Source organism: Terrapene carolina, unplaced genomic scaffold, assembly GCF_002925995.2.
Source record: "Terrapene carolina triunguis isolate 2854851 unplaced genomic scaffold, T_m_triunguis-2.0 Scaffold113, whole genome shotgun sequence".
Lineage (NCBI taxonomy): Eukaryota > Metazoa > Chordata > Testudines > Emydidae > Terrapene > Terrapene triunguis.
In genome coordinates, this window is record NW_020664464.1 from 16,076,318 (window position 1) to 16,098,889 (window position 22,572).

The 22,572-nt window shown below is 34.7% G+C and overlaps 1 protein-coding gene across 1 annotated transcript in view; it reads right to left on the reverse strand.

The window, feature by feature from the left end:
• Positions 1–11,621: 11,621 nt before the first annotated feature.
• RFX3 (regulatory factor X3) overlaps positions 11,622–22,572 on the reverse strand; it is a 221,409-nt gene continuing 210,458 nt past the window's right edge. The window contains exons 12-17 of the mRNA XM_026652401.1: positions 20,447–20,544; positions 19,972–20,121; positions 18,868–19,076; positions 17,240–17,393; positions 14,498–14,540; positions 11,622–12,068 (exon numbers count right to left, since the gene is read on the reverse strand). Coding sequence (XP_026508186.1) covers positions 11,830–12,068; positions 14,498–14,540; positions 17,240–17,393; positions 18,868–19,076; positions 19,972–20,121; positions 20,447–20,544 — 893 coding nt within the window. The 3' untranslated portion in view covers positions 11,622–11,829. The remainder of the gene's footprint in view (positions 12,069–14,497; positions 14,541–17,239; positions 17,394–18,867; positions 19,077–19,971; positions 20,122–20,446; positions 20,545–22,572) is intronic.

The following is a 22,572-nucleotide window of genomic DNA, read 5'->3' on the forward strand; positions in this document are numbered from 1 at the left end:
AACTTGTCCAGCGTGTATGTGAAGCCATCAGAAAAGAGTCCGCAGTGCCAGATAACTTTCAGCTATATGTCCCTGTATTATCAGTTCAGGCTAGTGGAATCTCATTGGCTTATTCAAGTGTTTTGTCAGAACGAGTGCTGAGAGGCGAGAGAACTAGCTGCATCTCAGCTCAGAGAGGATTGGAGTTATTCTGGTTAGGTGTGAAATAACTGAAATAAATGGCAGAATTGAAACTGAATCCCTCAATTTGGTGGGGTATGTTTTCTTTTTGTTTTTCATGTTCTCCTCCTCTGGGATCCCCAGCTAATTCTGGATGCACAGGCAGTGGCCAAGAAAGGTTTTTACTATCTGCAGCCAGAAGGCTGTGCCCTTCTCTTCAGGTGTAGACCTGACTATAACCACCCTTGCTTTTGTCACCTTGAAACTTATAGTAATGCGCTCTACATGGAGTTAATTTTGAAAATTATTTGTAAGATTTAGCCGATGCAGAATGTAGTAGCCCAATTGTAGAAGAGTGTTTCTTGCAGGAAATACCTTCACATGTGCTCTAAGAGCTGCACTGAATTCCAGTTTATTGCTGGATACCATTAGAAGTGTTGGTTTTAATACATAAATCCATAAATGGGTTGGATGCTGGTTTAAGAGACTCTCTCTCTGATATCCTGGCATTTGAGAATATCTTTCATATGAATCCAACAAACTTGATTTATAAAACTTGCCAGTTGAAAATTTCACTTTATTATTTGCCTCAAATGAAGGACCCTAACCTCAGGTTACATATTGTTGAAATCTGCTGACATGTCTCCTAATAGTGTTCCGGGCTAGTGAGGCGACTTCATTGAAAGAGAGGTTTTGAACATCCAGTTGGATTTCACTAAGAAAAATTTGGAGGCACTGTGCTAAGCAGAGTAAAATAAAGCAAGTGTTACAAGTTCAGTCTGAAGATGCACTCTTTCTATGGCGGGCCACACTAATGAAAAATAAAGCCCTAGTGTTACCGACTCTTGCAAATTTTATCATGAGTCTCACAATATTTGGTGTTATTCTTAAAGCCTCAGCTCTTAGAGTCATATCATTATGTGATCAAGTATCAGGGGGTAGCCGTGTTAGTCTATCTACAAAAACAACAAGGAGTCTGGTGGCACCTTAAAGACTAACAGATTTATTTGGGCATAAGCTTTCGTGGGTAAAAACCTCACTTCTTCAGATGCATAGAGTGAAAGTTACAGATGCAGGCATTATATACTGACACATGGAGAGCAGGGAGTTACTTCACTCCTCATCTATTATTGGGAGTGGACTACATCCACCCTGATTGAATTGGCCCTGTCAACACTGGTTCTCCACTTGCGAAGTAACTCCCTGCTCTCCATGTGTGAGTATATAATGCCTGCATCTGTAACTTTCACTCTATGCATCTGAAGAAGTGAGGTTTTTACCCACGAAAGCTTATGCCCAAATAAATCTGTTAGTCTTTAAGGTGCCACCAGACTCCTTGTTATCATTATATGAAAAGCTCTGTTTTAATCAAAACAAAACAAGTTTCTAACCTTTTCCATTGCAGTGAAAAGCTTGAAAATGTGACCCAAGTGCACCATAAAGGCTCAGGAACCAGAAAGCAAATAAAAAGGAACCCAAAATGCAAAATTAAAAAAAACCAGAATTCTAAAGCAAATCTCATGGGTTTTAGGGCCTGACTAATGATTTATGAATGTGTGGTTTTGGCAGTGTTGAAGCCACTACTTTTTTGTGTTAAAGATGCGATGAAATATTTGGAGAAGACATCTGCAGAAGATTAAAATTCACACCAAGATGCTCTCCACTGTGCTTCTACTCACAACAATCCCATATTTCTACCATGTGGAAGAAAAATGTTTTTGACTGGTGTAATGAATAGGAGTTTGGAAAACCAATTAAACCCCACTAATTTCCATTAACGTTAAAAAAATCATAACTTGCAAGAGTGTCTTTTCTGCCTTGCAAGTTAAGATGAGACACTTAGTATATGTGTCTAAAGAATACAGTAGTAGATAGATACATAAAACTGAAAACATTCTTGAAAGGAGCTGAGGTGGAAAAAGGTTAACATCTGCTATTTACTCTCTCCTACCAAACCAGAACCACCTTCAACCCTCAGCACAGAAAAATGCATGAGAATAAATCTTAGCTAGAAAATTTCTGAATGAAATTTTGGATGAACAATAGTAAGACACCTATATCCACTTTACTTTTCATTATGCAATATTTGGTATTATATATTGTACAGTATAATTCTATGTATCGTAACTAAAATTAAATAAAGCAGAGGGACTGGATTATGCTGGAAAGGATTTAACACATATGCAGACTTTAAACATGTCTGATGGGATTGCTGAAGAATCCAGATATCCGGCAGATTCATCAAAAGATTTGGCTAACTCATCAAATCTCTAAAGTACATTTCATGCCTGGGGCTAATAGCATGAATTATGATGGTGAGAGTGATGTCACAGAATAATACATTTTTAGGCATCTTTAGCAAACTATGACATTTCAATGAATTACTCAAGAGTAAAAGACTTACAGAGGATTAATTAAACTTCATATATCTGCTGAATAGCCCCGCAATCAGGTTAGTGGGCACAATCAGCACAGATTTGTGGACTTAACTCAATTTTCATTTTACTGTTGCAGTTTACCTTTAAAAATTAACTGAACCAACATCTCCAAAGTGCACACAGCCAAGTGGCAGACACATTACACAATACCAAACTGAGTCAACTATTCAGCAAGAATAAAAAATACGAATTTAAAATGACGCCTCAGAAGATGACACAATAAATTAAATGAGTTAAAATACAAGCATTCCTGTCTCTTTCTCACTCATGTCTGTGCCTTCCCCAATGCCTGGAACCTTCGACTTGACCTGATCCACCCTTTTCTTCTTCAAGTCCTTTCTTAAAATGCATTTCTTATAAAAGAGCTAAAAATCCTACTATTCCTTTCCAAAACAGAAGGGTTAATAAAACAGACAAACAGAAAGTCTATTAAACAAATAAAAATTGAGGAACTAATAAGTCTGCTAAACTTCACTATTCAATCTTTCTGTTAGTTTTTTCCTGTGTTTTCCATGATGTATCTAAATTGTGCACTTTGTCTTCAATCCTGTCTGTAAGATGCAAAACATGCTGTTGGAAGTATACAAATAAATAAATAAGTAAAAACTACAATTAATCAGTGGCCTCTGAGGTTAGCAGGTAGGTAAATAGAATCGTCTTTGGATTTCCAGAGAGACTGAGCACCTATAACTGGCACTGAAGGTAGCGAAGGTGAGGGTGCTCAGCATCTCTTGAAATAGGGCTCTAATTGCATGCATCTTTCTGGACTTATGTAAGGGGTTGCACATCAATATACTCTGCATTTTTACATGCGAATCCATGCAGAAAATGTAGGTTAAATCAACACAGGGCGAACTTTCATGTTTAACCACCTTCCTTAGGTTTTAGGAGCCTAGGTCACTATGGTTATGCCTACACTGCAGCTAGGAGTGAGCCTTGCAGCCAGGGGCAGACAGACTTACATGAACGGGGTTCAAGCTATCACACTAAATATGGCAGTATGGACATTGTGGCTTGGGCTGGAGCTCAGGCTCTGAAGCCTAGGGGGTCAGGTGGGCTTGACAGCCCAAGGTCCAGCCCAACCTGCAATGTCCGTACCTGCTATTTTTAGTGTGGTAGCTCGAGCCCTGCTCACATGAGTTTACCCAGGCTGGGAGGCTTGCTCCAAGTTGCTGTGTAGACATACCTTATGAGGGCTACAGTGCATTTTTTAAACCTGGTTAGACCCATCCACGCTGGCAAGCCAAGCTGTTGTATAGTCTGGTTCAGCCACAACCATTTTTATACCAAGTTTAAACAGTTGTCAAACACTGTTATTTATACTATGCAAATTTTTCCTTTCTGATCTTTCAAATCCCCATCAATATATACAGTTAATTCTACTTCATTCCTCCATCCTTTTGTCAGTCTTGCTTATTTAGACTGTAAAAACTCTTAAAGACAGCAACAGTAGCTATATGTTTGAACCGTGCCTGTTACAATGGGATCCAAATCGCAGCTGGAGGCACCAGATTCTACTGTAATAAAAGTAAATAATAATAATGATCTATACTGGACTTATTTGCTGTATACTGTATACTCTGGGTGTGTTCCAGACAGGAAACTTTCTATTGACAGCATGGGATTCTGAGCACAGAACTAGCATAGAGATCTGCAGTGCAAATTAGAGTGCAAAATTTTTCTCTTTGAGGAGAACTCAGCCATATATATTAAACTGGGGAGGGGGAATAAAAAGGGTCAAAATAATTTTTTTTTTTAAATCTAGGCTACATTATGATGAGCTGAGGTCCTAAATTATAAGATATTTGTATTCTACATTTAAATAATAATTTGTAAAATAAAATTTTAATCTGAGCTGAGAAATGGTATGCAATCTCAGTGTGAAATGAATCAAACCAGTTGAGTAATAAACCCATTATAACCTGTTAATACTGGGATCATGGACAGCCCGTTAGCAGAAGAAGCACTTGATTACTCACTTATATTTTTCTTCTATGGTCTGAGGCACACTACACAATAGTTTTTAAATTTTATTTCTAGTATTTCTAAATATAAATATTTCTTGATTTATTATGAGGCCAGAAGGTGATGTTATTTAATTTTTCACCCAAAATCAACAGTACTGTAAAGTATTTGGCTATACAAGAACATTAATAAAAACAGAAGCATTTAAAATTTGTTTGTAACAAGAAAACAAATTTATTGATTTTTAAAAGACAAGACACAATTTTGTTTTGAAAAACACAAGAAAGCTAGCCTGAGTTCAAGTCTGAAATATTCAGAAAAATCCTACTATCTTTAGTATGTTCCAGTCATTTGTTTAAACAACACACTAAAAGTTAATATATATTTTTATAATTATAAAAGTTCCCCAGTTATTGTACAGTACACAATACAAATTGCCCACAAACTATTATTTAGCTCCTGCCAATTTTGAGAGGACATGATATACTAAAAGATTTAGCATTTCTCACAAAAATCACATCAGGAAATACATATTTACAAAATCAAATACATTATACAAAAAACTCATCACGTTATTCTGTAAAGATGTTTTCTTTAAATAATTAAAAAGTATATTTAACTGTAATCCAAAAACTGGAAAAGAACATTACATTATCTCACACATACAATCTACAAAAAAGTTGCTTACCTCATTTACATAACATATTCAGTCAATTGGAAAATAAAAGTTCAAATATCTCCTAGTGTTACAATGTTTCTGTGCTTGTGGGACTGAATAATGTAATCTGCCACTTACTAAGTGAAATTTAAATGATGGCACTTAAAAAAAATAAAAATAAACACAACAAAGGAAGTTACCTAGAAGGTAAGAAAGCCCTGAGTGATAGTAGAATTTACTGATTGGTAAGCACTACAATTAACCTAATTAAAAGTTTACCATCTCAGGCACAAATTTCCAAGTTTTCTAAAGGCACTCACTTAAAGTTTCTGTAACAGTCTCGCTGGTTACTACTGTAAATCCAAATTTTTGATGGCAACAAGTGGGGATGGGATAGGGGTACGGAACCTGCTTTGGTACAAAATGATACCTTTTTTGACCAACAAATATTTAAAATCTATATACTGGGTTATTTTAATTTTGTATGTAATGTATAAATATAAGCCAAATCACCTTAATATTTCATTCAAGGAAAATTTACTTGGGCCCCTCAGCCACTTAAAAACTCACCAATGAACCCCTTGGCAGACATCATCCTCGCATCAAGGGATAGCTGAAGACGACGACTACTTGGGATCCCTTTAGCACTCCTTATGTAAAAGAATCTCTTGCTAACTTCAGTAATTAACTTTCTTGAGCCTGAAGTACTGAATCGGGTCCCTGATAATTGTGAGTCAAAGGAGTTTATTCCTCCCAAGTCCTATATTTTTTTGACAGTCTTTTATTGTTTTAGAGTGAAATTCAGCCCAGTACGACAGCCCCTGCAAGACCATCTGCACCACCTGAGCCCCATGTTAAACACAGCCCTGATTCAGGAAAGCAATCAAGAACTTGCCCAATTGTGACTTAAATGAGGCTCAACATCTTGTGCTGGGCCCTCTTCTCTGGGATGAATTTCACCCTTAACAATCAATGTAAATTAACAATTCTTACCAAATATTTCATTACTCAGGGCTTCCAATCCCATCATCATAATTTATTTAAAAAAATTCAAACAAAACAAAAGAGTTAAAACAAATGTTTGAAAATAAGGCATATTTGACTTCAAACAAAAAAGGCAGTCACTTTGTAAGTGGCTTTTACTATTTTTTAAGTAAAATTGGTAAATTAAACTCAGGTCTACTGGCACATAAAATCACTAGCAGCAATGATCAAGGCATGCAAACTGAGAAGCATTTACAGTAAATTATGAATAAAAAAATTGTTAAATTAAAACCCTTTGAGTATTGCATTTGTTTTAATTATGCATGAATTTGCATTGTTTATTTGACTAAAAAAAAAGTTTACAACATATCTGCACTACACTACTGATGTAATTCCACTAAACATTTTAATATGAGACTTTTTTGCACTCAGCTAGACTAAAGCAAGCACAGCTGCAGATAATGGTGATCACTGGTTGATACTGCAGGGAACCAGTACAATATCTACAATATTCTCATATAGTAAGGTGACATTTAGAACTATTTTTTCAAAGAGTCTCCACCCACTTCTAAATTTGTGCCCTTATTTTTGTGTGCACAATTTATTTGTGAGAAAAAAGGTGTTTTTTCAGATGCCAAAATGCAGGTGCAAATTTATAGGTGTTTTTTTTTTTTAATTCTGACACTCAGTAAGGGCCATCCAAAAGTGCTTTCACAGATGAACTTGAACCAAGTGCCTCTATCTTCTTTGTTATCCATATGCCATTTCACAGTGACAAAATGTTGAAGTGGTATAAATAAAATTATGTTCTTTTTGCAATTGCGTATACAAAAGATTGTGCAGACAATTTAACTGCAAACATCTCAAATGTCCTGCAAAATTCATCCTTACTTATTATGACAGTTTTGTTCTGTTTTTATTCCTAAAGATTTCCATTTACAGTACTGGTGCTTTTCAATGCTACCCTAATGAGATTTTCAAAATAGTCTAAAAATAACCCTTTTTGCTAAACTCCCACCTTTTAAAGGCATTTTAAGTACTTCACAACTTGTATCTATAGGACCATATATTTGACTCCTTCATTAAATATTTATGGGATTATGAAACTAAAGGAGCTGAAGTACTATTTTGCTGTAGACAGTATACATAGATGGCAGTGAATATTTTAGCCTAAATCAATCAAGCCAACAAATTCAAAAGTCTATATAGTATGCAAGTATTTACTTTGGAAAAAAACATTTGTTGCAACATAACCAGACACTTAGATGTATACAGTATCTTCAGTAGCCTAATAATTAAATTACCTGAAAAGATTTTCCCCTTATCATGTGACTTACAATGCTCAAAGGGTTAATGCAAGGCATTACATCAAATTAATTTTCTAATACTAGAAATAAGCACTGTGTTTATGCTTCTATTCCAGTTTTTTTTAAATCACCAAAGTATCAGAGATACTATAATTCCATTCATTGACTTATTTTAACCATGTATACAGAGGTTGTCCTGTTCCACAGAGACAAGGGCCCAATTTTCAGGAATTAGTACTGCTCTCCCAAATTAATATTTCAATTCTAAAATTACTGTCAAAAATGAGTTCTACTATTACAGAGTTTATTGATTTCTTTTTATGGCTATAAATGATTCTTTTGTTCTGTGAAACCACTTCTGTAAATGAAACAACTGCAATCCATTTTAAACTAATATATGTGTTTTCCTAAACAGTGCAGATGACATCTGGTAAGAACCACAAAGATATCAGATAAGGTCTTCAAATGAAAATAATTTGAACATAGCAGTGTTTCAGACATTTAAAAATACCTTGTTTGAAATTAAACAAATTTGTATATAGACCTATACATTCCTGAATGACAATACACCAGCATTTTATTGATTTTACCATTTGTGAAACTCAAGGCAGTAATGTTGCACATCGCTTATTTTATAGGTAAACAATTTTAAAACTATTCTCCAGATGTTGTGTAAGGAATATTATCTAAACAAAGATGCATTAAACATGCTACAGTACAAGAGTAAGCACAAAAAGAATAGCTAGTTGGAGAGACAAAGTAATTTTAAATCTAGTGTACTATGAGAAACATGAAAAAGTACCAACAACTTTGCATACATATAAAAACTTGTGAAAATTGGGCCCTGTGTTTTGAGAAAGTGGTTCAACAATACCCCCCACATTGCTCACTGCATTATTTGTGCTAAAGGGGGAGAGGGATATTTTTTAAATAATTATTCTGAAATCAGTGTCTGGATCAGATAAAATCCACAAATCACATAGGCACTGACCCTGCAATTTGTAGCATGTGGGCAAACTGTTGCACCCCCACAGAGCACCAATGAAGTTAGTGGGCTTAAGGGTTGGCACTTAAGTCCAGCCACATGCTACACAATGCAGAACTGGGGACAGGGTTTTTAAATCTCTGTTTTTACCAAAAATCATTAACCGTGCCCATATATTAACAAATAGCAAAAGTGTGCAAATTGATTGATTATATACATAGTGTTTGATTTATTACCACTCCATTAAATGTAAAAAACCAAAAACAGAAACCCATAAAACACCACCCAAACGTGTAAATATACACAGTATTTTACTTCATTAAAGGAGAGATCTTGTAAGAAAGTGATAGAAATGTTATTTAAAATTGACACTGTAATCAAATTATAAACATGGGAATACAAACTCTATTTCATTCAATTAACTGAACATGTCATGATTCCAATTTATTTTGATAAATAACACACTTTTTCAGATCACCTCTAGTTAATTAGGATTTCTGGCATGTTAGATTTTCAGATTCACCTAACGTTCTGGTTTTCATCTAAGGCATAAAAATTATTGTTGGTTCAAACTGTGAAATACATTCCATTTTTGTATTTACTCTTATTTTTTGCACAGTGGGAACAGTGAACAACTGGGGGAAGAAGTTGAATCATGGAGGACTTACAGGCTCCACCTCTGATAGTAATCCAAATTTGCATGTTACAATCACACTTTTCTCTCAGCATGAGCAAATCGAACATTAAAACAATACAGGACAATGACAAGAAAACATTTAAGGTTTGCCAACACAAAAGATGAAACCAGTAAATATAGCTGGTCCAATTCAGAACATTGGTATTAGAGCATTAAAAGAAACTACGTTGAAAATGGAAAATATTTTGTTATTTTTATATTTAATTTAACCTGTAAACAGTTCATAATGCACAATGAAGGGGAATAAATATTTATCACAGCTTAGTTTTTTTTAATGAGGGGTGCAGACACACTCTTTTGTATGGAAAAAAAAAAAACCACAACAGGACACCCAAATGATATCTGGGTGAACAAAACCTATGAAACTTAGAGCTTGCATAATTTTCAAATACTGTAAATGACAAACCCTATCTTGCACTCTCTACTCAGGGAAAACACCCATTGACTGGTGCGAGCTGTAGAGCATGGAAAATTGGGCCCCAAATTCTGCAAAGTACAACTCTAAGCAATTTATACTTATTTTATACATTAAAAATGTTTACTAGTGTATTAAGAAAATTTACTTAATCTGTATCAGTTCTTGGAGCATATGAAAACTCTAGCAAGAAAGATGTATGCTATAAATATACTGTTCATCTCACATGCTGTTCAGCCATTTGGTACATGTAAAAAAGATCAGTTCACAGACACACTAAATAAACCAGACTAAATAACTCCTTAGTTTTTTTTTTTCAACAGGCCCTTTCAATAAAACTGAAATGTTTGTGTGTGTGCTTTCCTTCATTTTTGGCTTTTTTGCTTGCTTGTTTATTTCCACTATTAGAACTGAGTAGATCTGTGTGCCTGTTTTAAAAATAATGAAATGTATAAAATAATCACACATGCCTGTGGGATGTTTCATGTCAATTAAAATGGGACGTACACACATTCTCTATGATTTAGCCATTAAACGTAATTGCAGACTGACACCCCACCACACATACAAATTGAAAACATGCTCTGCATTAAGTACCTGCTCATTTTGTTTACTTTCTAAAATTAAAAGTAGACAAGGGTTTAGAAAATATATAACCATGCTTGGGGCTGGGGTTAACCTACTTTGTTAACATTTGAAGTTGGCATTAAAGCTAGTTTTGCTTTCCAGATCCCCAAGCATATCTCATTTGTAATAAAGTGAAATTCAGCTAGAAACAAGAAAAAATAGGTTTATTGTCACTCTAAGAGGGATATTAACACCATTTAGTAATAAAAAATTTCCTTTATTTCTTTGAAGAATATGTAACCTGCCCTTACTTCTTAGGGAATTTGAAAATGACAGGCACACCTTGTTGAATGAATTTAAGAGTTATTAATAACAAAAAGTACTAAATCTTAGCTTCAGTTCTATTTAAGGCACCATGTAATAGCCGAGGTACAATGATCCCTGATGTACATTCTTAAATGGCAATGGTCCATCTAGCCACCTATTCAAATTCTACACAATTGGGAATAAGTACAAATGAGGTGTGCCAGTTACACTGCCTTATTTAATTTTTGTAAAAATTTAAATCCACTTACTTTAAGAACCAGGAAATATTTTTGAAGTAAATATGATGCAGGTTGCTACATTCCTTGCATTCTATAAGTTATCTTTTATAAGAGCAGCAGATTCAACTACTAGTAGGAAAAAGACCTGGAATAGAAGAAAGTCATCCAGACGGAATGGTTTCCTGTATGTCCAGTTCAGCATAAGTAGCACATACACTTAAAAAAATCAAGTCACTTCTTTTTCAACTTCAGTATCTAACTACTACAGTCCCACTTAACAGCTGAAAGCATCTGTGCAGTGGTCTCAAATATAGAATCAGTAGTCTTCAAACAGAGGAACTGGTATGCAAATAAAATGTAAAACTGATGATTTCAATGGAAGTTTGCATTGTTTACGTGATGGTCTGATAATTATGTACATTTATTACGTACACATTACCATTCTCTCATTTAGTCTGCATTCATGAATGCAGAAAACACAACTCTTCCTTAGATAAAGAAAACAATAGATCTTCCCAACCCTCCAGCATTATAATAAAAATTCCTAAAACTTTCCCACTGAATGCTCAGAAATGTGATCAAAATAGTAGTGTCTTCTAGTTCTGTCCAATGAAAAGCACCTTTTTATGACAAATTTGATGCATCTGCTGTCAAATGAATATGCCTCCAGTGTAAATCAAAGAAAATATTTCTTTTGATATTTCACAGAAGTGCATCTAATTAAAAAACTATGTATATTAAATCATCACCATAACTAACAATTAACATTAACATTTTAAAAAAAACTATGAAAAAATTAAATTACTTTAATTATAAGAGGACAAAAACATTAATAGTAAGCTTTGCAAAATCCTTCTTGACATGTGAAACTAAGAAAACTCTTAATATTGAGTGACCAATGTAAAATGATTTTGTTTACAAAAAATTTTTTTTAAACAGATCTGGCAAAATACATACACCCATTCCATTTCACAACTCCAACAAAGGTAATGTTCAGCAAAGCTAAAATTTGACAACAGTCGCCTTCAGACTTATTCTCATTTTTTCATAGTAAGCCCAACATCAACAGGGCTAATGTAATCTGGGGGGAAAAAAGCTTTAATATTTTGTTAGACTGCAGTATATGTATTTCCAGTAGCACTGCATTGTCTGATAGTCTGAGTACTTGTGACAATGTGCTCATTGTGAAGTGGGGTCAGGAGGTTCTGCTGTACTCCACTCTCTAGTACTGGCTGCATGCAGCCCACCTGAAATGCCTGGGTTAGCTCTGTTTTCTCTCTCTTGGCTTGTGGCTCTCCAGATTCCTCTAGCTCTTCATCTATTTCGCTTTCAACTTCACTGCCTTCATCTGCACAAACAAACAACCATGAAACTAGCACACAGTGAAAAATAATTTAAATACTGTGAATTACTAAGGCTTTTATTTTGCAAACAACACGTAAGATATGAAAAATGGAAATCTAGCTACCTGAGAAAGTATAAACTGAAAATTGAGATTTTACTGGGAAAATGTCAGTGCATAATGCGAGATTCATGTGTTCAATGAACTCTCAGCTTCAAACATTATAGTACACATTCTTAATATTGCAATTGCTTTTTTCCCCTTCAAGTCAGCTCAAACAAATATAATAGTGTCACTAAAGTAACAATAACTTTATACTTATATAATGTCTTTCATCTGCAGGATTAACATAAACTGAGGTGAAGAGAAGCTAAGTGACTTGCCCAAGATCACATAGCAAGCCAGTGGGAAAGAAGAGAACAGAGGCCAGATTTGCTGATTCCAAGACTCTACTTAGACGACCTAGAAATTTACCTGCTCTCTGTTATACTTCTCACTATTTAAAAAGTTTGCCAAATAACTAAGTGCTTGACAAACAATGGGCGCAATTTTGCAGTCCGTAGAGAAAACTCTTACAGACTGTATAGATTCACTCACCAGCATGTAGCTAGTTTTGGGATGGGATTCTGAATACCTACTAATGTATAAACAATCAGCCCTTTTAAAAGATTTTCTTATTAAAGGCCATATCTGCAGCATCCTGCAATTATTATATACTGAAACATACTGTAGATATTATAGAACACTAATTCAGAAAACTATCACAATCTAGTTGTAGGATCTGCGCTACTATATTTTAGGGCTGTCAATCGCAGTTAACTTACGCGATTAACTTGAAAAAATAAATCACGATTAATCGCACTGTTAAAGAATAGAATACCAATTGAAGTTTATTAAATATTTTTGGATGTTTTCTACATTTTCAAATATATTGATTTTAATTACACCACGGAATACAAAGTGTACAGTGCTTACTTTATATTTTTTTATTACAAATATTTGCACTGAAAAAAACAAAAGAAATAGTATTTTTCAATTCACTTAATACAAGTACTGTAGTGCAATCTCTTTATCATGAAAGTTGAACTTACAAATGTAGAATAGTTATGTATAAAAAAATAACTGCATTAAAAATAAAACAATGTAAAACTTTAGAGCCTACAAGTCCACTCAGTCCTTCTTCAGCCAATTGCTCAGACAAGCAAGTTTGGTTAAAATTTGCAGGAGAGAACGCTGCCTGCTTCTTGTTTACAATGTCACCTGAAAGTGAGAACAGGCATTTGCATGGAACTTTTGTAGCCAGCATCGCAAGGTACTTATGTGCCAGATATGCTAAACATTCGTATGCCCCTTCATTCTTCGGCCACCATTCCAGAGGACATGCTTCCATGATGATGATGCTCATTAAAAAATAATGTGTTAATTACATTTGTGACTGAACTCCTTGGGGGAGAATTGTATGTCTCCTGTTCTGTTTTTCCTGCATTCTGCCATATATTTCATGTCATAGCAGTCTCAGATGATGACCCAGCACATGTTCGTTTTAAGAACACTTTCACAGCAGATTTGACAAAACACAAAGAAGGTACCAATGTGAGATTTCTAAAAATAGCTACAGCACTCGACCCAACGTTTAAGAATCTGAAGTGCTGTCCAAAATCTGAGAGGGACAAGGTGTGGAGCATGCTTTCAGAAGACTTAAAAGAGCAACACTCAGATACGGAAACTCCAGAACCTGAACACCAAAAAAGAAAATCAACCTTTTGCTGGTGGCATCTGACTCAGAGGATGAAAATGAACATGTGTCGGTCCGCACTGCTTTGGATCGTTATCGAGCAGAACCAGTCATCAGCATGGACGCATGTCCTCTGGAATGGTGGTTGAAGCATGAAGGGACATATGAATCTTTAGGGCATCTGGCACGTAAATATCTTGCAGCGCTGGCTACAACAGTGCCATGTGAAAACCTGTTCTCACTTTCAGGTGACATTGTAAACAAGAAGTGGGCAGCAGTATTTCCTGCAAATTGTAACCAAACTTGCTTGTCTGAGATTGCACTATAGTACTTGTATTAGGTGAATTGAAAAATACTATTTCTTTTGTTTTTTTTTTACAGTGCAAATACTTATAATAAAAAATAAATATAAAGTGAACACTGTACACTTTGTATTCTGTGTTGTAATTCAAATCAATATATTTGAAAATGTAGACAACATCCAAAAGTATTTAAATAAATGGTACTATTCTATTATTGTTTAACAGTGTGATTAATCATGTGATTAATCGTAATTAACTTTTTTAATCGCGTAATTAATCGCGATTAATTTTTTAATCACTTGACAGCCCTACTATATTTACATAATATTAAGATTTGTCTTGCTCCAGATAATACTAGTTCTATAAAGAATTATATGTTCAAGAGATTAAGTACTTACCTTTATCCATATTTCCAGGGGAAACAGCATTTAAGTCGCCAAACTGCAAAATAATAAATATTCTTGGCTAGTCTTAAAACCCATACTGCACGTCCTATATAAACATCAAACAAAATGGTGACATAGTCCATCCTTTTTATCATGTAGTTAGAAAATGATTTACAATTTAACTCACCAATTTTTTAAAACAGTTACAGTCAAATAACTGCTTTGCTGCCGTGGTGCAAAAACAGCAAGAAAAACCTTTGTTTTTCAACTGGTACACCTTAATCTGAATAATTCTGATTCTATAGTGCAGAGACTAGGAAACCTTTAAACCAAGTTATCAAAATTAAGATGTAGGACAGCATATTTTAGAAAAGACACAGTGAAGCTAAATATATACCAGTTGTGAAAAAAATATATAGTTTCCACAATGGGTAGATTAATCACCTTGAAGATTTTTTTGCAAATAAGACCGTTTGGTTTTTCTTTTTGGTGATTTTTAAATACAATCTTTCTACTGACCAAAAAGGAAGCATATATAGAGGTGAGGATGACCGGGTGCAGAAAATCAGAGAGACTTTCACTTAGTACAGTAGCTCATTTTCCATTCCCACTAAGATGCATTTTACCATGGTTTACATTAAGGAAATAACATCAAAGCTAAAATAAAAAGCCCCAGCAATGAAAATGGTGAAACAAATTAAAAACTGAAGTTAAAATCCTGATTAAAATAATTATCTGACATCTTTGCCAGGACCTTTGCCTGTTTTGAGTGCAAGCTCTTTGAGTAAGATATTCCTGCATTGTAAAGTTCAGAAAATATTGTTGGTGCCTATGATGTGCTGCCAATATTTAAACAAAAAGCTTCCACAAAATTTCCCCTTAAGAGGGTGGCTGGATTTCAGCAATGGGATGGCCAGGACCAGGTTGGAAATTATGTGGCAAATGATGATGACCTGCACTGTACAATTTTATTGCTGGATATTCCCAAACACTTGAAGTGACAGAGTTGCAGTCTAATTAAAACACATCAGTTGCCTCTTGTCTTTCTTCCAGTGTGGCCAAATAGTTGGGGTTTATATCAGGTGTATCTTATTCTGGTAATTAACTGATTTATGCAAACTAACTAAATGCAATGTTGCCTACCAGCCACCCATACCACCTGGAAAACAATGCTCCAGTTCCATCCCTTTTTTGAATGAGAAACTGTAGAACAAAATCTGACCTATAATTCTTAGGTCAGATCAACATATATTTATATAATATATTTCTAACACTACTTGGCTTCATTCTGGTCAAAAATACAGAAAGAATTAGTCTTCCTTTTGCTATTTCATCCAAAACCAGGAAGTGCACAGATATACAAAAGGGAATAAATAAAAAATAGTTAACCACTTTCCCCCAAAAACTCAAAACAGTTTTGGGTTGGTTCTTATTTGAGCTATAGAAGTTTGCCAGTCCTCAATTTATACCAGACCATTATTGAAACCCTCATGCTAAACACCTCACAGTTGGCAAATTCTATTTCAATTAAAAAGACAGAAATATAGCAACTCTACATTTTGACATATTCCTTACTATACATACATTATAATGGGGAAACACTGCAATTAAAAAAAAAAAGCTGGTATTGGATATAAATATCTGAATGGTTAGCAGGTGGCTACTCAGAAACACAATGATTTATTTTTCTCAATTGTGGGATGCCGTATTATGTTGTATTAAGCCACACCACAAATTAAGCTAACATTTATGGATAATGTTTAATAATAATATTAAATAGATCTTGAGGGAAGAATGCTGTATGATGTCAACTTAAGTTTTGAATTGACTTAACAATGTAATAGACATAACATGATGATTCCATGGTATAAAAACCACATTTCAGTTAGATTAGCCACCTGCTAACTACATGGGTCCCAATCCAGCAGCCACTTATGTATGGGGTTTAATTTATATATAAATAAATTAATGGAGATATCCTATCTCCTAGAACTGGAAGGGACCTTGAAAGGTCATCGAGTCCAGCCCCCTGCCTTCACTAGCAGGACCAAGTACTGATTTTGCCCCAGATCCCTAAGTGGCCCCCTCAAGGATTGAACTCACAACGCTGGGTTTAGCAGGCCAATGCTCAAACCACTGAGCTATCCCTCCCCCCCATAAACCCCTTCCCCACCATAGGGATTGAACCAGGGCCCTCAGCATCCCAGGAGAGTGCCCAAACCTCTACATCAGAGAAGGCAGCTCTTTGTAAAATTAAAATAGTTATGTACATGAATAGTACCAGTGAAGCCAAAAGGACTAGTTGTGTGTAAAATCAAGCATATGTAAGTGTTTGCACAACTGGGATCTGAGACATTTATATCTAATCCAAATTATTTATTTCAGATTTTCAGTTTATTATGCAAATGTTTAAGGAAATTAATTCTTACTTTCTGCAGATAGTTCACTGAAAAGAAGAGTTTCCAACTACAGCTTTCTTTTGCAATGTTTATAGAGTACTGAATTATGAGTGCACAATAACTTTGCAAATCAGGCAACTTATTTAGTTGCCTAAACGTGGATTAAGATACCTAACTTTGGGCACCCAAGTTTGAAAATGTTGGTCTATTTCAAACCCAGTCCAAACCTTATGCCTACAGCAGTTATATTACTAAACTCTTCCCACATTTAATTAGAAATTACAGACACTTTGTAAAGGTATATTCCAAATTCATCTCTAAATCAACCAGTCAAGTCTCTTGCATATTATCTTACCTCTCCCATAACTGCTATAGGTGTTTCTCCTGTTGCCTGAGCAACACGATGTTCTACTAAGTAAAACATGTACTCGTCATAAAGCAGGCGGATCAGATGAAAAGAGCCAAAGCTAGCAGCACTGCGCAAGGTTAAGTCTCGAATAACCATTGAGCTGTTTAAAAATGAAAAAAAAAATATATATATATATATATATAAAATAAATATTAAAATTACCCCATATTTACAATTACATGCTTTACCCCTATGTCGAATTAACTCAGAGAAGAATCTTCTGCAGTTAACATTATTCACAGACACAAAACTCCTGAGTTATGGGGGTTTCGGTGTGCAATGTCAAGGAAACCAATGCAGGAAAGATATCAAAAAATATTATTTGCCTAAATACTCCAGAATCTATATACCATGCCTTGCTCTGCAAATATGGATTATTTTGGCATAGACCCAGCCCAAACATTTCTCAAAAGTTAAATAGAGTAGGTGAAATTGCATTTCTATATTATACTATTTTCAGAGAAGTCACTTTACAGGTAAACAACTTTCCCCTTTCTCTAAAATTATCATCTGTGAGACCACACTCCTAGAATCTAGGAGCCAGATTTTCAAAAGTGTGTTTCTTTATGCATGCACACCTTTCAATGCATTGGTATAGAATCATCCCAATTTGGGGGCACACATTAAAGGTTACATGCACATCAGTTAGGCACATGCAAAAATCAGCCGTTTGAAAAACTGGCATTAAAATACAAGAAAGAGTCTTCTACTTGAATCCTAAATAAAAAACATTGTATTATAATTATTCTAGTTTAAACAAAGATCTGAAAGTACAAAAGGAAATATGTCTTTCAGCTATACCATCATTCATGCCAAAACTGCAACACAATGATACAGATTTCTCATTGATACAATTTTCAAAGCTGGTCATGTAAGTTGTGCCAATAAGTTAGCCAGTGTACCTGTTGTATATACAAATGCAGTTTTTGTTTGAAAAAAACTCCACAATATTAGACTCATAAAACAGATACTATAATGGATCATCTTTAAAAAATTAAGAAATGTTCTGTCAATGTACTTTATACACACAGAAAAAAGTTACATAATGTAACCATGTATTTATATACAAACATGACACACGAAGAATATACTTTATTTACCAGCTCTTCTTTGATAACAGAAGCAGAGCTAACACAGAATATTTACTTTTAGCTTGATGTTCTTCCGCATATTAAAGAAGTCTGTCTTCAAAATGAAATAAAAATAGAAGACATGGTATTTTAATAAATAAATATTAATAAAAATAATTGTACAGTTATATAGTGTTTCATCCCAAAGATTTCCTGAACATGTTACAAACTTAGGACCAAATTTTGCTCTCATTTGCACTTGTACAATGCTTCTGAAATAGTTCACAAGGATCGCTCCTCAACCACTGAGTTGCATTCTGGCCTTGAATTTGAGGTTAATATAACCCTACCCTTTTGAAAAATGCTATGGGATCTTTAATAATGAGTGTTCTATGGTCTGATCTTATTTTTCTTCAATGTTATCAAAATCTCCGTGTGTGCGCACACATCAACAGCAAAGTATGAAATACACTGAAAACATTTAAGAAGAATTTTAAGAACTACCTGTAGAAAGACCATTTTAGCAGAAATTGCCGTGCTGCTTTAGGAAAGCTGGGTCTTCCTTCATATGGTTTCAATGCTTGCATCATTACGTTATCGAGCCAGGCAGCCCACTGCTCCAGAGTGCTCTGCTGCTGAAGAGTCATCTTGAAGTCGGTTTCTAGTCTCTGAACCATGTTGTCATCACACTGGCATACCCAGGAAGCCTGCTCCTATTACAGTACATAACATATCTTCAATTAACATCAGTACATGAAGCTTATGCATAAAAGGAAAATTATTATGAAAGATTAAATAATCAGCTGAATGAAGAGGATGAACTACTCTTTCCAGGTAAACTAATGAAGCCATTTTTATTTTTAAATCCCCCATAATCTCATTCTTACAAAAAATAAACAAAATATGAAAATGGGTTTTAAATAAAATACATAAACTAAGAATACTATAGAAAAAACAGAAATGAATAGAGAGTAATACTCAAATATTTTCATATGAAACGTCTTTAACTCTAGTCCTTCCTAACGTTTATAATGAAAATTTCAGGAGTTGGTGGGTTATAGGGAGTGTAGTGGCAGCATGTTGGGTGAGCAGGAGTACTAGTGCAGAGAGTAGTAAGCAGTGGGTGAGATCAAGGCTGTCCAAATTAATTATGCGATTTATAGTATATTTATAGAGACACTGGAATCACATTTTAAATAGAATAAATAATTTGAAACACATTGTGACCATAGCAGGTAAGTGTACTACTTTTAAATGTTTAAAAAAAAAAAGTGAGTAGGACACCCTCACTAGAAATATTGCAGTAGACCTCATCACAAGAGAGAGGCATTAGTTCTAAAAACAGGTGGACTCCTCATTTGCATCTCCACTAAATGAAAGTCAGCAGAACACTTTGGGTTAGAACAGAGGAAATCGAGAGGAAAAAACTCTGATTTCTTTCCTTCCTGGGGACAGTTGTGTAAAGACGCACTCAGTATACATCTCGGCAAAATGTTCCTGTTGCATTTTCTGGGTGGAAATATGTGAGCTAATACTAATGTTCAGAGTTATGGGGAAAACAAAAGAGAACACTTGATAAACTCTCTGTTTTGTAAAGCTACAGTTTACCTGGACATTGGCAAAATCAACACGGTTGAGGTCATTGAGCATCTGGTTGATTTGAGAAGTGTTCTGAAGCACAGCACGAGCTGCCTGAGCCAGGTGATTAAGAGATGTGTATCTTCGCAGAGTCTGGGCAAAGGCACTTACAGCGGCAACCTATGAAGAAATCCATTTTCTCAAATCATGTTGTACTTACATTATTTTTGGATCAACTTGTCCCTTGATGATTCTTTTATATTACATTTTAATTATATATTCATTTTGTGTGAGCCATCTTACGTGTGAATCACAGCATTTAAAATTACAGATCAAATAATGTTTTCTCATATGTTTTAAAGAATTTCAGCAAACAAAACAAACATAACAGCATTTGTTGTAGTTGTCAAAATGCTACTATTTTTACTATAGTCATTAACGTCATTCAGGCTCACTGTTGAATAATGCAACTTTCATTCCAAACTAAATGGTTACTTAATTTTACCTTGGTTTGTATCATTCTCTGTGGAATATTGTTCATGGCATTGGAAAGCCAACCTTCAAGGCTTTTTGCAAAATTGCGAATGGCTTGGGTCAAGGCACCTAAACATTAAAGAATAAAAACCAAATGAAAAAGAAGTGCCAGTACTGAAACCTTCATGTCCTCTATATTTTAATATTCTATACTTATGAGATCTGCTGTTTTTACATACTCAGAGGCTTATCCAGTCTAGGTTCAAAATTCTTCATTCACATATATAATATGCAAAAATTATTTTATTTTCAGCTTTTGCGAGCAGAACTGACCTCTTTATCTAAGAAGCTTTCAAATGTCTATGGCCAAAGCAACAAAACACCAGTGGTGAGTACTGTTTCAGGTATTTCTGTAGAGGAACATCAATAACTGTAACAACTGTTTTGTATCTACTGAAACAAGCAGGATTCTCTTTACATCATTAATTTGCAACCTTCCAGTGCAACTAAGTGCTTTTTCTTCTCCGGTACAGAGAGGCTGTTGAAAATTGTGATTATTACAAAAGTACAATTTCCTCAAGTTAGCCCAAATTGTGCTGCACCATCACCAACATACTGCTTATTCCAGTTTTAAAGAATAAAATACGTTAGTGCAGTGCTAAAAGGCAGTATCAATCAGCAAAATATAACAATACACATAACTGATAGAAAGTGGGGTTATTCTTACCGTGGAGAAGCCTCTGTTTCCCTTTCCCAGTACAGCTCCCTCAGCACTGATGAGTGGTCCACACAGGTGGTTCGAGAGAAATTTTATAGACCTGTCGATGAGCCTGTGACATCATATTCCCTTCTATAAAGGAAGAGATGGACACTAACCTGCATTTCTCAAGTGAGAAAAAGTTCTAGTTCATGAAGGGGGATGGAAGGGAAATATGTGCTGAGGGAGCTACACTTGGAAAAGAAAACAGGAACTCCTCCACAGTAAATAAAACCTCACTTTTCCTTACCTCTCACTTGCTCTCTCAAGTATAATATATATATCTACCAAAACAGTGTCACATAAAAGAGAAAGGAAAACTATAAGTGTCAAAAGACTCATGATGAATAACGCAGTTGTAATAATGGTGTAAAGAAACCTTGAAAGGGGGAAACTCAATTGTCTTTAAAAGATTTTGAATGACGAAAAGGAAACAATGCAAATGTCTGTAATTGAGTATTGATTGGGTCTATTTATAAAATCATCTCTCTCTGGTAGAGTAAGAATTAGTTATAAAGAAAAGTCATATTCTTTGAGAAATATCCACTTACAACTAAAGTAACTAATGATTCCCTTTGTTAAAGTGTGTATTTTTTAAAGGAATCAAAGTTAGTTAGATCTACCAAAAAAGATAAAGTTATTTGTCTTCCTAGCATATTATTTTGTTTTCAACTATGCAGTGGGAATTAGCGATGGGTGAACCTGGTAAGGTCTGAGCCTTGTGATGTTGCAAAATTGGGCTGAAGTCTTATGAGAACAGGCTTTTTCATGAGTTTTCAAGCACAAAAAAAAGACTTCTTTTTTCTGGTCTGTCAAATACCTCGCATACTTTTGGTGCTATGCAAATTTATTTCTGTACACTTATTAATTACCTGTGCATTAATGCATGTGACCAGTGGTTTTATAGACTTTCTTTAATACAGTGTTCTTTGAGCTGTAACTACTGAGTTAATGATATTAGTTATCTAAGGCAAAATTAGTCTTTTCATGGACAAACACTGTACAACAGATATAGTAAAACATCTCTTTCATATACTCATCTTTCAGAGCAAAGTATCTCTAATCTACTTTCAAAATAAGTGTGATTAAAAAGGAAATGAACAACACCTTGATCGAATAAATGTTGTCTTTTGTTGCAAAGAAAAAGAGGAATAGATGATAGTAAGAGACATGCTAACTTCCAAAGCAGGAAGTTTCTTTTATGTATATAAAATAGATTATTTAATATAAAAATTGTATATATTAACCGTGAATTTCTAAAGACCTCAGAGGGAGAAGTGTCATCGTAAACCCAAAACAATGTAAACCCAAAACAAATTCTGTGCCCTCTTTGTTTCAATCAAGCGAATGCATGCTACCTAAATGTGTGCCAGCCTTTACTTCTTAAGCCCTATTCTAGA